Source organism: Stegodyphus dumicola, chromosome 8 (genome assembly GCF_044657685.1).
Source record: "Stegodyphus dumicola isolate Sdum_Otavi_A_Nest chromosome 8, ASM4465768v1".
Classification (NCBI taxonomy): Eukaryota; Metazoa; Arthropoda; class Arachnida; order Araneae; family Eresidae; genus Stegodyphus; species Stegodyphus dumicola.
In genome coordinates this window covers 101,697,409-101,711,448 of record NC_140775.1, presented here as the reverse complement: position 1 = coordinate 101,711,448, position 14,040 = coordinate 101,697,409, and the positions used below count along the sequence as shown (strand labels likewise).

The 14,040-nt window shown below is 32.0% G+C and overlaps 1 protein-coding gene across 2 annotated transcripts in view; it reads right to left on the bottom strand.

The window, feature by feature from the left end:
- The window catches only part of LOC118193953 (tetratricopeptide repeat protein 33-like), a 36,918-nt gene extending 23,269 nt beyond the window's left edge, over positions 1-13,649 (bottom strand). Inside the window, exons 1-2 of one of the 2 annotated variants that reach the window (XM_035365118.2) lie at positions 13,418-13,649; positions 13,054-13,313 (exon numbers count right to left, since the gene is read on the bottom strand). In XM_035365118.2, the coding sequence (XP_035221009.1) occupies positions 13,054-13,262 (209 nt within the window). In that variant the 5' untranslated portion in view covers positions 13,263-13,313; positions 13,418-13,649. The remainder of the gene's footprint in view (positions 1-13,053; positions 13,314-13,417) is intronic. The other variant, XM_035365120.2, reaches the window with a different exon arrangement.
- Between the last annotated feature and the right edge of the window lie 391 nt (positions 13,650-14,040).

Here is a 14,040-nt window from a genome sequence, read left to right as displayed (position 1 = left end):
CAGTTATTGTATTTTGTAAAGAAATGTGGAGAAGTGGTAATAATTGAAGATGATATAACAGAAGTTTTTCATTGCGATGACAATGCCCCAATCATAAATCAATTAACGGACAGCGAAATCTGTAGTATGGTCCTAGATCCAGAAAATACTGCTTCCGATAGTGAAGAAAGTGACACTGAGGTTACTTAAAACAAAAACATTTTGATTGAAAAGTTAGTTGGTATTCTCAACACAGCAATTACAGGACATGAACAGTGGAACTTTGTAACTGAACAAGAAATTATGTCTGCTTATAGAATTAAAGAGAAAGTATTAGCATAAAAAATGAAGCAACTTAAACTTACATTGAAAGAAATGTTTAATAAAGAGTAAACAAATAAATATAAAGCTTTTTTTTTTTTTTTTTTTGTAAATTTTGATACCCTTTAGATCGTAATTGCTCTTTATTTCATAAATTACTGTTTCATATTTTTAATTGTATAATTTCTGCATGTCATCTTAGCAGATTTAAATTGATGATCTATAATCGGGAATCGCTGAAGTGCAAACGAGTTCGGATTACAGACTTTGTACTGTATTCTAGGCTTGCCATCCACAAAGGACAAAAATTTACATTATTAAATGTATACATTATACACATATATATACAGACAATATATACAAAATGCATATGTGTACGAGTAATAATATAATATGCATATGCACAAGTTTAACTCTTTGAAATTCAAACCCTTTGCTAACCTGTATCCTTAAAATACCGAACCACCTGAAATATTTTTCCAGTTTCACAGCAATTTCCTCCAATCCCCATCCATTAACCCTTTGCGGCATGGTGGGTCAATATATGTCCCACCTAATTAATATTTATTTTCTCAGTTAGCAATTTCCGTTAGAAATTTTCTAATCTTTTAAAAATAATCTATTTTAGTTATTATTTTTCTTAGTAGATGTTACTACTATACCAGGGCTTAAGTTTATAAGCAAAAAATATTCAAAATAGGATCACAAGAGTGATATCCCTGTATCTCGCATTTTTCAATATTTTAAAAATTTTGGTATACAATTTATGATATGTATGATACTTTTTAATATTCAAAAGTACTTTATTTTCAAAAATCTTAATTGTATTCAATATTTTATAACATTAATTTTGCAGTTGAAATAAGTGGGTTAAAATTTGTCCCACCACACACTTGAATTTCCGCTCAATAGATGGCAGCACTCACGATTATTTTTTCTTTTCTTTTTTGCATCTACTTTTTTCGTGATTGCGCGCGCTTTTACATTCGTTGTATGCTCTGATGTGCTAAAATGTCTAGGAAAAAATTAACAACTCAGGAAGCTTTGGATCTTTTTGCTGAATTGCCATCCGATTGCGACTCAAATGCTTCAGATGTCAATTCTGATTCAGATGAAATTGAAATCCAGGAGAGAATAACTGAGGTTGAAGTTATTGCTGAAGAAGAAAGGGAAGTAGTCATAATTTGTTTCGCTTTTTAAAGACACAGACCCATCTATGCATGTGGCACTGTAAATATGGATCAGAAGTATCTACACAAAAATTTAAAAGATAAATTTATGTCAAGAGAATATAGACTTTTCATTTAGCGATGATTCAATTTATTGCATAAAATGGAAGGATAAAAGATCCGTTTCTATACTGTCTTGCTTGGAAAAGGCAACTGAAATGAAAGAAATTAATAGAAAGGAACGAGATGGAAAGACAAAAAAAAAAGTGCTGTGCCCAAACAGCATTATTTCATACAATAAGAATATGGGATATGTCGACTGATTGATCAACTGAAAGGACTATATGAAATAGACCGCAAAACCAAGAAATGGTGGCACATGATTTTTTTTTACTTTTTAGATGCGAGTATAGTAAACATTTATTCAAGTTTGTTCGCGAACCTGATCATGATGTAAAAACAATGAAAGATTTTCTTCTCTCAGTTACAGAAGGTCTAATGGCATTTGCAGGCAAGAAAGAGCTGAAAAGAAAACTGAAATCCCCAGTTCAAATAAAACTAAAAACCCGTTCGTACAACCAGAAAAGACACTAAAAAATGTAAGTAAAACGCCAAAGAGAACGAGCAGGAGAAGATATGCATATTGCAGCACATCGAAAGAAGAACAATGAACATTTTTCATGTGTGAAACATGTGAAGTGCCTCTATGCTTACAAAAGAATGAAACAACATGTTTTTCAAAGTTTCATGAAAGTGACTTTTTTTCAATTTTAGTCATATACAAATGTTTTTGAATCAAGTGCCAATTTTAATATTTTATTTAGTATCATATGTACGAGTATCAAATTTTAATCTTAAAATAATATTCAAGAAAATATTTTCTTTTGTTCCTAAAATTTAAAAATATTAAATATATACTACATGCAAAATGTGCATATGCAAAATTTTACAAGTCATGCATATATGCAATAAGTACAAAATGCATTTTAGTGTGTTTATTATGAATATTTTAGAATGCACGCTTTATTTTGTTTATTCATTCCACATATAATTTTTTTTCCTGCTATACACCAGTAGACATGTGCTAGTTGCATGGTGGGACAAACGGTATCCCACCTTCCACCGTAAAAAATAAAAGCGCAGAATTTTTTTCAAGCCTTAAAGGCACTTAAGTAAGTCCATCTGACTTATTCTAAGGTATTTTTTTAAAGATTAAAATATATTTTAAATATGCGTGTCGCAAAGGGTTAATGCAGAAATAGGTGTGAAGATTTAGAATGGCATCCTTTCTATTCTCTAAGTTTCCATTAGCCTTTGACCCCATTCTTTATAAATCTATTCTGAAGGTCAGAAACTGGAATCACAGAAACAATAGTGAAATGTCACATGCAACCGAAAGATAAGATACCACAAATAAATGTTTTAGGACAAGCTGTCTGCAGTAAACTGATACAATGCATTTGGGGAAACTGCACCTGTTACCGCATACGTTAGGGCGAGGGAAGAAAGAAGATTGGGCTAATCTTTGGAATATGGTAACAGGTAGTTTGGCAACATTTTGGTAAGGCGATAAAGGTTACTAGCTAAGACTTTAGCAGTATACATGGATAAAGTCAAGAGTGTGCACAATGCCATTTTTGTGCAATTCTGGGATGTTTTTTTAAGTGAAAATAGGTCGACGTGTACATGGATGATACCGTGTATGTGCAATTCTTAAAAACGCGGCAAGCAGTGGGCGATTCTGCACTTTGTCCCAATTTCGCACCTAATCTTCATCATGATTAAGCACTTTTGTCCATAAATGTTCTAGCATAAGTGTAATTCGGCTAGCAGATTGTTGGAAAAAAATGTTGAAGAAGGGGAGGAAAAAAAAAAAAAAAAAAAAAAAAAAAAAAAAAAAAAAACATGCCTTTACTTTGTAAAAACAAAAACTAGCAGGTTGCTGTAGCAGGGTTGGTTGCCAAATTTTCACCAAGTTACCATAATCCAAACATTGACCAAAGATAGCAATCTCGGCTGTTTTGCGGCGGTTGTGGTCGTTTGAATGAATAGCCGTGTGGGGCGGTTTGGTCGTCAGAGAGTTAATGAAGAATTTATGACAATTTCCATTTGGAAGTGATAATGCAAATTAATTAAATATTTTCATTACATTTCCAAACATCTTGTTTTGTTTCAATAGAAGTAAACTTGGCTGATCTTTGGAATATGGTAACAGGTAGTTTGGAGACATTTTGGAGGCGATAAAGGTTACTTACTACCTAGGACTTTGGGAATAATGTGAGAAGTACTCAGTTCCGATTATGCATTATTTTGTGTGAGGGAAATGAGAGATCACGAGATATGTCATGTGACATTAATGGACGAATCACTGTTCTTTAATCGGAAAAGGGGGTAAATTTGTAAAAATATCTGCTGTACAGCATTAGTTTCATTCTATGTTCTGTGAAACAGTGTTGTTTATTTGGATCCCATGGCCCTATATAAAGTAAATCCGAAATTTTTATTGCGTTTATGTGTAATTGAAAAGAATTGCTTAATTGCGGATAAGTATGAATGTCCAACATGTGGATAAGAAATGAGATTGTGTGAAAGGAAGGATATTACAGATAAGTTTGAATGGCGGTGCAAGAAATCTGGTGAAAATGGACATTTTGTGATCCACCATGCACTCAAGATTCTGTAGAAGATTAGGTAAGTTAGTATTTTTAATTATTTGATGATATTATTTTTATGCATTGTTCTAAATGTAAGGAGTAAATAAATTAATATGGTATTATTGGAAAATTGTTATTAGCAATGATTTAGATTAAAGTAATTAGGATTGTAAACTAATTTTTATTAATTCAATGTATGTGCTTATTTATATTTTAAGTAGTGTTTTTAATTTAATTATATTTTAATTTAATGATCGTGATTTTGAGAGTTATATGTTTGTAGTATTTTGGAATACGTTTGAGTAGAAGTAAATGTGCATGGAAAGAATTTAAGTATTTGACACTAAGTATTTGGAACCATTTTTAATGTTTGCGTTAGAAATTGGTAGGTGAGGTTTATAATAGATAATTTAGAGGGAAAAGTTTTTGGATATTTTATTTATTTTATACGTGCAAATGTTCATCCTTGGAAAGGGTATACAGTCAAAATTCGGACACCCATAATCCGGACCTCAAAGCTAAAAACTTTCTGCGCATGCGCCACATTGACATATGCGCATAGGCGTTTATGCGTGCGCGTAAGACCATTTATCACTGCGCAAATGCTTGTGCGCAAGCGCAGAATACGTTTTCGCGTGCACGTTTTATGTATAACGGACGGTATAATCTAAAATTATCTAATTATCTATTTCAGTTAATGTTGATGATTGCGTTGTTCCTTAATCTTCGAATTGGATCCGGCTTATTATTTTTTGAAGACTGTAAGAGCAATTTTATATAAGTAAACTTGAACTTTCGATTATGTCAAATAGAATTTCCGATTCTGGAGCTCCCAAAGGATTGTACAAAACGAAAGTATGTTTCGATGTCCATCAAACAAAAAGTGGAATTGCTGCAAAAAATGGATAAAGACATGAATAATGTGACAGAGAGGTTAGTGGAAACAAAAAAATTTCGATTGACAAGCTAGTCGGTATTCTCGGCACAACAATTAACGGGACTTGAACAGCGGAACTTTGCAACTGAACAAGAAATTGTGTCTGTTTATAGAATTAAAGAGAAAGTATTATCACAAATGAAGCAACTTAAAACAACTTACATTGAAAGAAATCTTTAATAAAGTAAACAAATAAATATTAACTTTTTTTGTAAGTTTTGATACTCTTTAGATTATAATTGTTCTTTATTTCATAAATTAAGGTTTCATATTTTTAATTTTAGAATTTCTGCATGCCATCTTACGAGATTTAAACTGATGATCTATAATCCGAAATCGCCGAAGTCCCGACGAGTCCAGATTAACGACTTTTGACTATATACTTTTTCGCGATCAGGTAATTTCATACATGTCCTTTTTACCAAATTCAAAGATTCACAAAATTTTCATGCATTTTCATGAAATTTTTCTAATTTATGAGAAAAAAAGCAATGCACATGGATATAGTGAAGAGTGTGCACAATGCCATTTTTGTGCAATTCTGGGATGTTTTTTTAAGTAAAAATAAGTCGACGTGTACATGGTTTAATTATATTTTAATTAAATGATAGTTATTTTGTGAATTATATGTTTGTAGCAATTTGGTATACGTTTCAGTGGAAGTAAACGTGCATGGAAATAATTTAAATATTTGAGACTAAGTATTTGTAACCATTTTTAATGTTTTGTTTTAGATTCGTTGGTGACGTTTATAATAGATAATTTAGAGGAAAAAGTTTTTGGATATTTTATTTATTTTATACGTGCAAATGTTCATCTTTGGAAAGGGTATATACTTTTTTGTGATCAGGTAATTTCATATATGCCCTTTTTACCGAATTTAAAGATTCACAAAATTTTCATGCATTTTCGTGAAATTTTTCTAATTTATGAGAAAAAAGCAGTGTACATGGATATAGTGAAAAGTGTGCGCAATGTCATTTTTGTGAAATTCTGGGATGTTTTTTTAAGTAAAAATAAGTCGACGTGTACATGGTTTAATTATATTTTAATTAAATGATAGTTATTTTGTGAGTTATATGTTTGTAGCAATTTGGTATACGTTTGAGTGGAAGTAAACATGCATGGAAATAATTTAAATATTTGACACTAAGTATTTGTAACCATTTTTAATGTTTTGTTATGAATTCGTTGGTGATGTTTATAATAGATAATTTAGAGGTAAAAGTTTTTGGATATTTTATTTATATTATACGTGGAAATGTTCATCCTTGGATAGGGTATATAATTTTTCGCGATCAGGTAATTTCATATATGTGCTTTTTACCGAGTTTAAAGATTCACAAAATTTTCCTGCATTTTCGTGCAAATTTTTTAAGTTATGAGAAATAGCAGTTTAGAGGGATAAAGTCAAGAGTGTGTGCAATGCCATTTTTGTGCAATTCTGGGATTTTTTTTTAAGTAAAAATAAGTCGACATGTATATGGTTACTGTGTATGTGCGATTTTGAAAAACTCGGCAAGGAGTTTGCGATTCTGCACTTTTTCCCAATTTTGCAGTTAATATTTGTCATGATTAAGCAGTTTTGTTCCATAAAATTTCTAGCATAAGTGTAATTCGGCTAGTAGATTGTTGGAAAAAGTTTTGAGTAAATAAAAAGAAAAGAAACATGTCTTTACTTCGTGAAGACAAAATGGCGGCGAAAAAAAAAACAGAGGGTTGCTGTAGCAGAGTTGGTCGCCAAAAAATTGCCAAGTTACCATAATCCAAAGATCAACCGTAAACTTCATTGCACCTAGAGTAACAACAATATTATTTTAAACATATTTTCCATTGATTTCGTAATTTTAATGTTAAAACCTAATTGTAAAATAGCTTAGTTTAGAGATTCAATCCAAATAAAAAGATTAAATGTAATTCTAAAACAAATTACAGCATATTTTAAAGCAGATTTTAAGTAATCCAACATCAAATTACATGTCATTTATAAGGTTGAATTAACTGACCAAGAAAACTAGGCGAGTGCATAATATTTTGCAGTTACAAGATCTGGCGGAAGGTTTGGGATACAGACTTTCTGAACTGTGGATTTAATCCTAGTATACAGTAAACACGGGATTTGGTGACATTATGACTGTCAGTAAACGCTGTGTTTATGACGAGCAGTAAATGAGTCACTTTGGTGTTGACGACAATTTTCTTAAAATCGATTTTGATTACGGCAAAGACGCGACGCCTATCTGCCTAAGGTGCAGGACGCCTCTGCAAAGAACTTTCCAAGGAAAACTGGCTCATATGCATGTTGCACATAGGGAAAAACCACGAAAACACCCATGCCACCAGCCCATTCACTGGGATTTGAAACTGGACCAAACTACAAATTTTTACCAAGTTTACCGCTCGGCCGCTGGCTTGCCTATTTTGGCTTATCAAATATTTTGAGTTAATGCATTATCAAGTTATCAAGAAAAATTAACATACATTTTAAATATACTTTATACCTGGAAAATATTTTAATTCAACATATTGAAAATTATCATTTATTGGAATTCTATTTTCTATCTTTCAATTTTCAGTTAACCTCATAAAAACTGCAAATTATTTAAGGGTTATTTTTTATGTTCGATATTTTACATTTTGATACTAGCATACATAAGGTATATAGACTTTCTATCACATTTCACATAAATAAGTAAATTACGTTTCCATTCAGATACTTAATTTATAGTCCTACACTTAGTGGAACATCACACTCAGAACACTAGAACTGAAACTCTACTACTCGAAACAATTGGCTTAAAGTGAAAGTGATTTTTTAAAGAATAACATTCAAAGTTCCCTTTTCCTTTTAATCAAATAAGGATATTTTTTACAATCTAACCACTGTGTGTTGATATTTGCAAAAGCTAATGCAGTTCGCACACTGGAAGCACTTCCGCAAAGGAAATCGTTAAATGTAAACATCACCAAAAATGGCGATAAACATTCAAAGCTGGTAACCCGGCGAATTGGCAACCTGATTCGCTTTTAGAAAGAGAATATTTGCCGTGTGTTCGGGGCTTCGTTTTGCCGCTGGCTGACGGTGCGTCAGTACCGGGTTAGGTGGTGAAAATCGCCGGAGGTGTTTGGGAGAGGGTGAATATAATACGGCTTTTTAGAATAGTATGGCTGTGTTCTTACGTAATTTTTAAAAGACTTTAAACACGCAGAACTACAGGGCTACTAAAATATTATGATTAACGTGGGTTAAGTTTAAATTAAGTTTTTATTTTTATTACTGTTATTCTTACCTAAAGTAATAAGAATTAAATCAGTTTTCATGCTTAAAAATTTGATATATTTTTAATGCATTTTTAAAAATTACTTTTCAGAGGATGCTAGGTGTTTATATACAATAGATGATTAGAATGAAAAAAAAAATAATTATTGGTTCTTTGAGATGACAAAATACTTTTATGTATACCCAGGGTCATCAAAGTTAGCAAACCACTGTTTTGAGTAATTAATCAAAGTTTGAATGAATCTTGAAAGATAACAAGATGTATAATGTTTATTCTAGTTTTATTTACAATGCTACTTTAAAGGATTTGAATATTATTGAAGATACTTGGCATTGCCAAATTTATTATGAAAAAGACAGTTGTTTCAAAATAAAATATTTTAAGCTTTCAGTAAGTAAATTCAAAAAACAACTCTGAAAAATTGCTTGTGTAAAATGAATGTTTTAAATGTATTGGTAATGAATCCATTAATCTATTAAATGTACAGTAGCACTAATTATTAAACATAATTTTGAGAATATCGACAAGCAAAGCACGTATTGAAAAAGACACTTTTTACTAAAAATATTAATATTCTGTATGAATGACAGAGAATATATGTAATGAATACCATGGCTAAATACCTATATAAAGAAAAGAAACAAACAAACAAACAAACAAAAAAAGTAGTATTCTCTACCTCGACACATGCAAAAGTAATCCTGCTATGCAACACGTAGTTAATTTCTGATTACATGATATTGCAAGCATTTTCTTCAGATTTTTCCTATAACTGATAGTTTGATTTGGTTTCATATCATGGTTAAAGGGCAGGCTGCATCGTTGATTTTTCTAGTTTACCTCATATGTAATGCAAATACAAGCCAGTTTCCCTTAGAAAGTTGTTCAAAACGGGATCTTTCTTCAGGTCCATAGCCATATTCGAATAACCTAAACTTTCCTTCAGATTCTACATTGACATGATATATCTGTTGTAAGCAGGACAATGATCATTCCGCCTCTATCAGTGTAGCAGGAGTGTATTTAAAAAATGTCAGAATCACGGGATTCATAACAAAATCGACCATGTTTTAATCTTGAAAACTTTATAAATTTTCCCGATTTCCTTACGTCATGGGTTTCACTAACAAGATATTCATACTTTTGTTCAAGTTCATAAGCAGCTGAGCAATACAATTCTGAATACTGGTAGTTTGACCCAAGTTTGAATCTTCAGTATTCAGTATCTTGGGCAATCATACTGTCATGCCCCCTAAAGTTATTACTGCTTGGCATAATAACAATCTCACTTGACCATGTTACCCACTTTGTCAAAATTAATATATCAGCTGCAGTCTCTGAAAAAACTCTCACTATAAAAGAAATTTAAAAAGATCTTTCTTAGAATACAAATAGGTTTGTCAACATCTGGCAACAATTCATGAACTTTTCACGCAAAGCATTTACGACTCATTTCAGATACAACATTTTGAGAAGTGTTTCATCTACCTTTTTCAGTATTGGTGCATCATTCAGAAGAAAATGATGTTGTCATGTTTAATTTCATTAGGATATTCTAAATTGCACTAATGTATACAGCATTGAATTATGTCCATTTTAAGGTTAATTTGCGGAACATCATTTCTTATAAGTTTCCAAACATCTTTTCAGAAACTGTCTTTCTTACAAGATTTAGATGATGAAGATATATATATTTAGTGATCATCAGTCTGAATTTGAAAAACAGTGCGACTCTTCAGAAGACATTCCTTGTGATCAAAGTGACTATTTTAGAGGAAAAGATAAAACAACAAAATGGAAGAAAGAACCCTTTCGAATTCAAAGATGCATGGTGTCCCATAATATCTTAAAAAAATTGCCTGGCAATACACATATATCTAAAGATGTGGCTTCACCCATCAATGCATGGAAGCTAATATTTGATGACACAATGATTGAAATAATTGTGAAATGCTCTAATATTTATGTAAAAAATATTTCAGGAAATTTTAAAGAGATGCAAAACCTATGGAGAAAGAAGTGTTTCTTGCTTTTTTAGGACTTATGTAAATCCCATTCCCATTACCTATCATCCCATGTAAATGTTAGAGAATTATGGGTGACTGATGGAACAGGATTGAATATTTTTCATAAAACAACGAACTATAAGCGTTTTCTTTTCATTCGTGCCTTATGATTTGATGATGTCGAAACACGGGATGGCAAAAGAAAGAGTGATAAATTAGCTCCAATAAGAGATTTGTTTGAAAATTTTGTCAAGAATTGTCAGAAATTATATCATGTAAGGGAATACGACTTTGGACGAAAAGCTAAAACCTTTTCACGGACGATGCTCCTTTCTTAAGTATATGCCTAAGAAACTTGTAAGATATGGTATAAAGATATTTACTGTGGTTGATTTTAGAACCTTCTATACTTTCAACATGGAAATTACTCAGGTCAGTAGCCAGATGGGCCCTACAAGAAAGTCAACAGTTCTTGTGAAAAAGCAAAGTGCATCCTAACTCCATTATACAATTCAGGAAGAAATGTGGTTTAATCCTAGTATCCGGTGCACACGGGATTTGGCTGCTTTTGGCGACTTTATGATGAGCAGTAAAAACGGGACATAAACGATGAGTAGTAAGCGGGTCATTCAAAGAATATATATAGTTATATATAGTATATATTATGTATTTGGCTCTAGTGTAAAATTGGGTGCCCCTTCGATTAGCGACAATTTTTTGTAAAATTTTGGCGATGAAATCGTATTTCTGGTTACCATGATAGAGTAACTTTGCTTTAGCATCCTGATTTTTTTAAAATAAAAATAGATTGATGTGTACATGGACAAATTTAAACAGTGCACAATGCCTAGTTTGTGCAATTCTGGGATGTTTTTTTAAGTGAAAACAGATCGATGTGTACATGGACACACAGTTTATGCAATTCTTTGACTTTTTATTTTGGTTTTGTGTAGCGGCCATCTTGAAATTGTGTCTTCCTGACGCCGATCTTGCCGTCAAAAAAGAATCTCCAATAAACAAGGGGCACCCAATTGTAAACTTTTACCATGTATTTACACACATAGTGTATAGTATATAGACGTTCTTTGGATAATTTTTGGTGTTGCGATAATTTTCAAAATCGCGCCAAGGCTGCACCGTATACTAGGATTTTACCAGAAATGTTACCACAGTTGGTATACCAGTTTATAAATTGGCCAATTTCTTACAGGAAAATAAAATTTCTATCCTTGGAACAATATGCAGGGATGAGAAGATTATCCCACCTGAATCTGTGTCGAATAAGAACAGAGAACAGCATTCAACCCTCTTTGGGTTTCAAAAGGACATAATGCTACTTTCTTATATGGCTAAAAAGAACAAATGTGTCAACCTTTGTCAACTATGCACAATGATGACCATATTGTTGAAAGCACGGGAGATTTGAAAAAATTGAAATAATTATGTTTTATAACATGACAAAAGGTTTGGTTTATTGAGATTATAAAGTACACTAGGGCTATCTGCCTAAAGGGAGGGATGCCTTCGTGGATGACTTCTAAGGGAAACTGGCTTGTATATACGTTACACATAGGGAAAACCACGAAAACGCCCATGCAGCCAGCCTGTTTGCGGGATTTGAACCTCGGACCGAACTATCAGCGTTTAGCGATTTTACCGCTCAGCTGCTGGTGGACCCCATGAAAAAAGGAGCAGTTGATATAGTCGACGAAATGGGTGGCACTTACTCTGTGGCCAGAGTATCAAACTGATGGCCTATGGGCATATTTTTTTTGTTATTAAATATTGCCAGCATAAATTCAAAAATCTTGCTTTTATCTACTGAACTACTCCACCAGAGAAGTTCAGGAATAGGAGGCACTTCTGATTTGGCCTTTGCACTTTTAGATCCTCATTTAAAATCACGACAGAAACAGAAGGAATACAACAAAGATTCTCTTGAAGATTCACAAACAAAGAAAAGAAAATTATGTTACCGGAGATGTTACATGTGCTCAAAAGAAAAAGACAGAAAATCAAAAACTATATGTGTAAAGTGTAAAAAAAATATACTATGTCAAGAACACTGTGAAATAAAAGCTTCATTCAAACTACAAAATATATAATTCTTCTTGAGCCTAATTGATTTGAAAATTAATTATATAACTCATTGTCCATGTAATAATTCTGCATAATTTGGATTATAATTGCATTCAAAAATAAAAAACACAAATTTCTCATAGAAATCAATGATTCCTAGTCATATGAAGAAAACGTAAGTACTTTTGATTTATTTGTCATTAATTTTAAAACTAACCTTATTTTTAAGCAATTTTATATAATAAATGTTATAATTAATATAGAATGCATTATTTTACATTATTACATTTGTACGTCGTTAAATTGAGATGATCTCGTGTTACATAATAATACAGCGCGCGTCCTCCCGGGTTAACTATACACCGCTAAATGTTATGGTTAACCTATTTATTTTACTTCTATATGCTATATATCTTATAACTTGACTGTACCGCTTAAATCAACGCTTTCATATGTTAAATATCTTGCAACGTAACTAACTGTACACCGCTAAAATCATGGCCGATTAGCCGTTGGTGAGCTTGGCGAATAAATACGCACAGGCGCCAACGGATCCTTTGCGGAAGAAAACCCCGCACTCTTTAAAAAAAATGTAGTTAGTTACAGCAGATGGATATATGAACTTACTTCTGCAATTCTGCTAACCTAACACCTTCTGCTTTATATTCTTCACTTTTGATTCGACAGTTTTCCTGGAGGGTAGACTTTTTCCGTTTGAAACTGAGAACCCAACTTAAATCCTTTTGGTAATCATCTTCCTCATCAGCGGCGAATTTCGAAAAAACATCTTTCGAAAAATTTTCTCCAGCTTTTCTTTTCCATCCAAAAGTTGTCATACTGTACAACACAGTCTACTAGTTACGCAAAAAATCTCGATTTTTCGATCCCTATAAAATTTTTTTTCATTAAATAACTCATGCACAGTAATAAGAAAAGAATAACTACCTTATATTAACTATATATGGTTTTAAAAAGTTAAAGTTTTCGCTACCACTTGCAATTTGATATTCACCACTCCTTCCCAATTCCTTTCACGGTTACTCCTTCTTTCTTCTCCTTAAGCTTTTCTAATTTATGTTGACTGTAATTTTTACTTAATTTCTATTTTGTATTAATATTTTTTTTCTACTCACTGTTTTAAAACTTATAATGTGATGGTAACTGGTTCTTCCCCTAATATAATATACACAACTGAAAGTGAAAAATCTATCAATTGTGCCTCATGCTCAAGTCTTTTTGCCCATCGGGAAAAACGTGCAGAGAAGAGAGAAACTTTTATTTTGGTTAGACTGATCAGCCAATGAAAAAAAAAAAAAAAAAAAAAAAGAAGAAGAAGAAGAATAGAATAAATGAAATAAAGACTTTTTTGATGAATGAATAAAGAAAAATTTATTTAAACGAACAAAGTCTATTTCAGTTTTATTTCAAAATGGAAGCTACCTTCATGTGAACTAAATTCATATTTTCATAACACGCGATAGGCTATGAACGAATGAATAGTAAAATGAGAAATAGTAGAAGCAAAGAATATGTATAGACGTTCTTTGGTAGAAGGAATAGTTTTAAATATTCTATACACTTTGAGTGAGATTAAGCTAGAATGTAGCCTTAGCC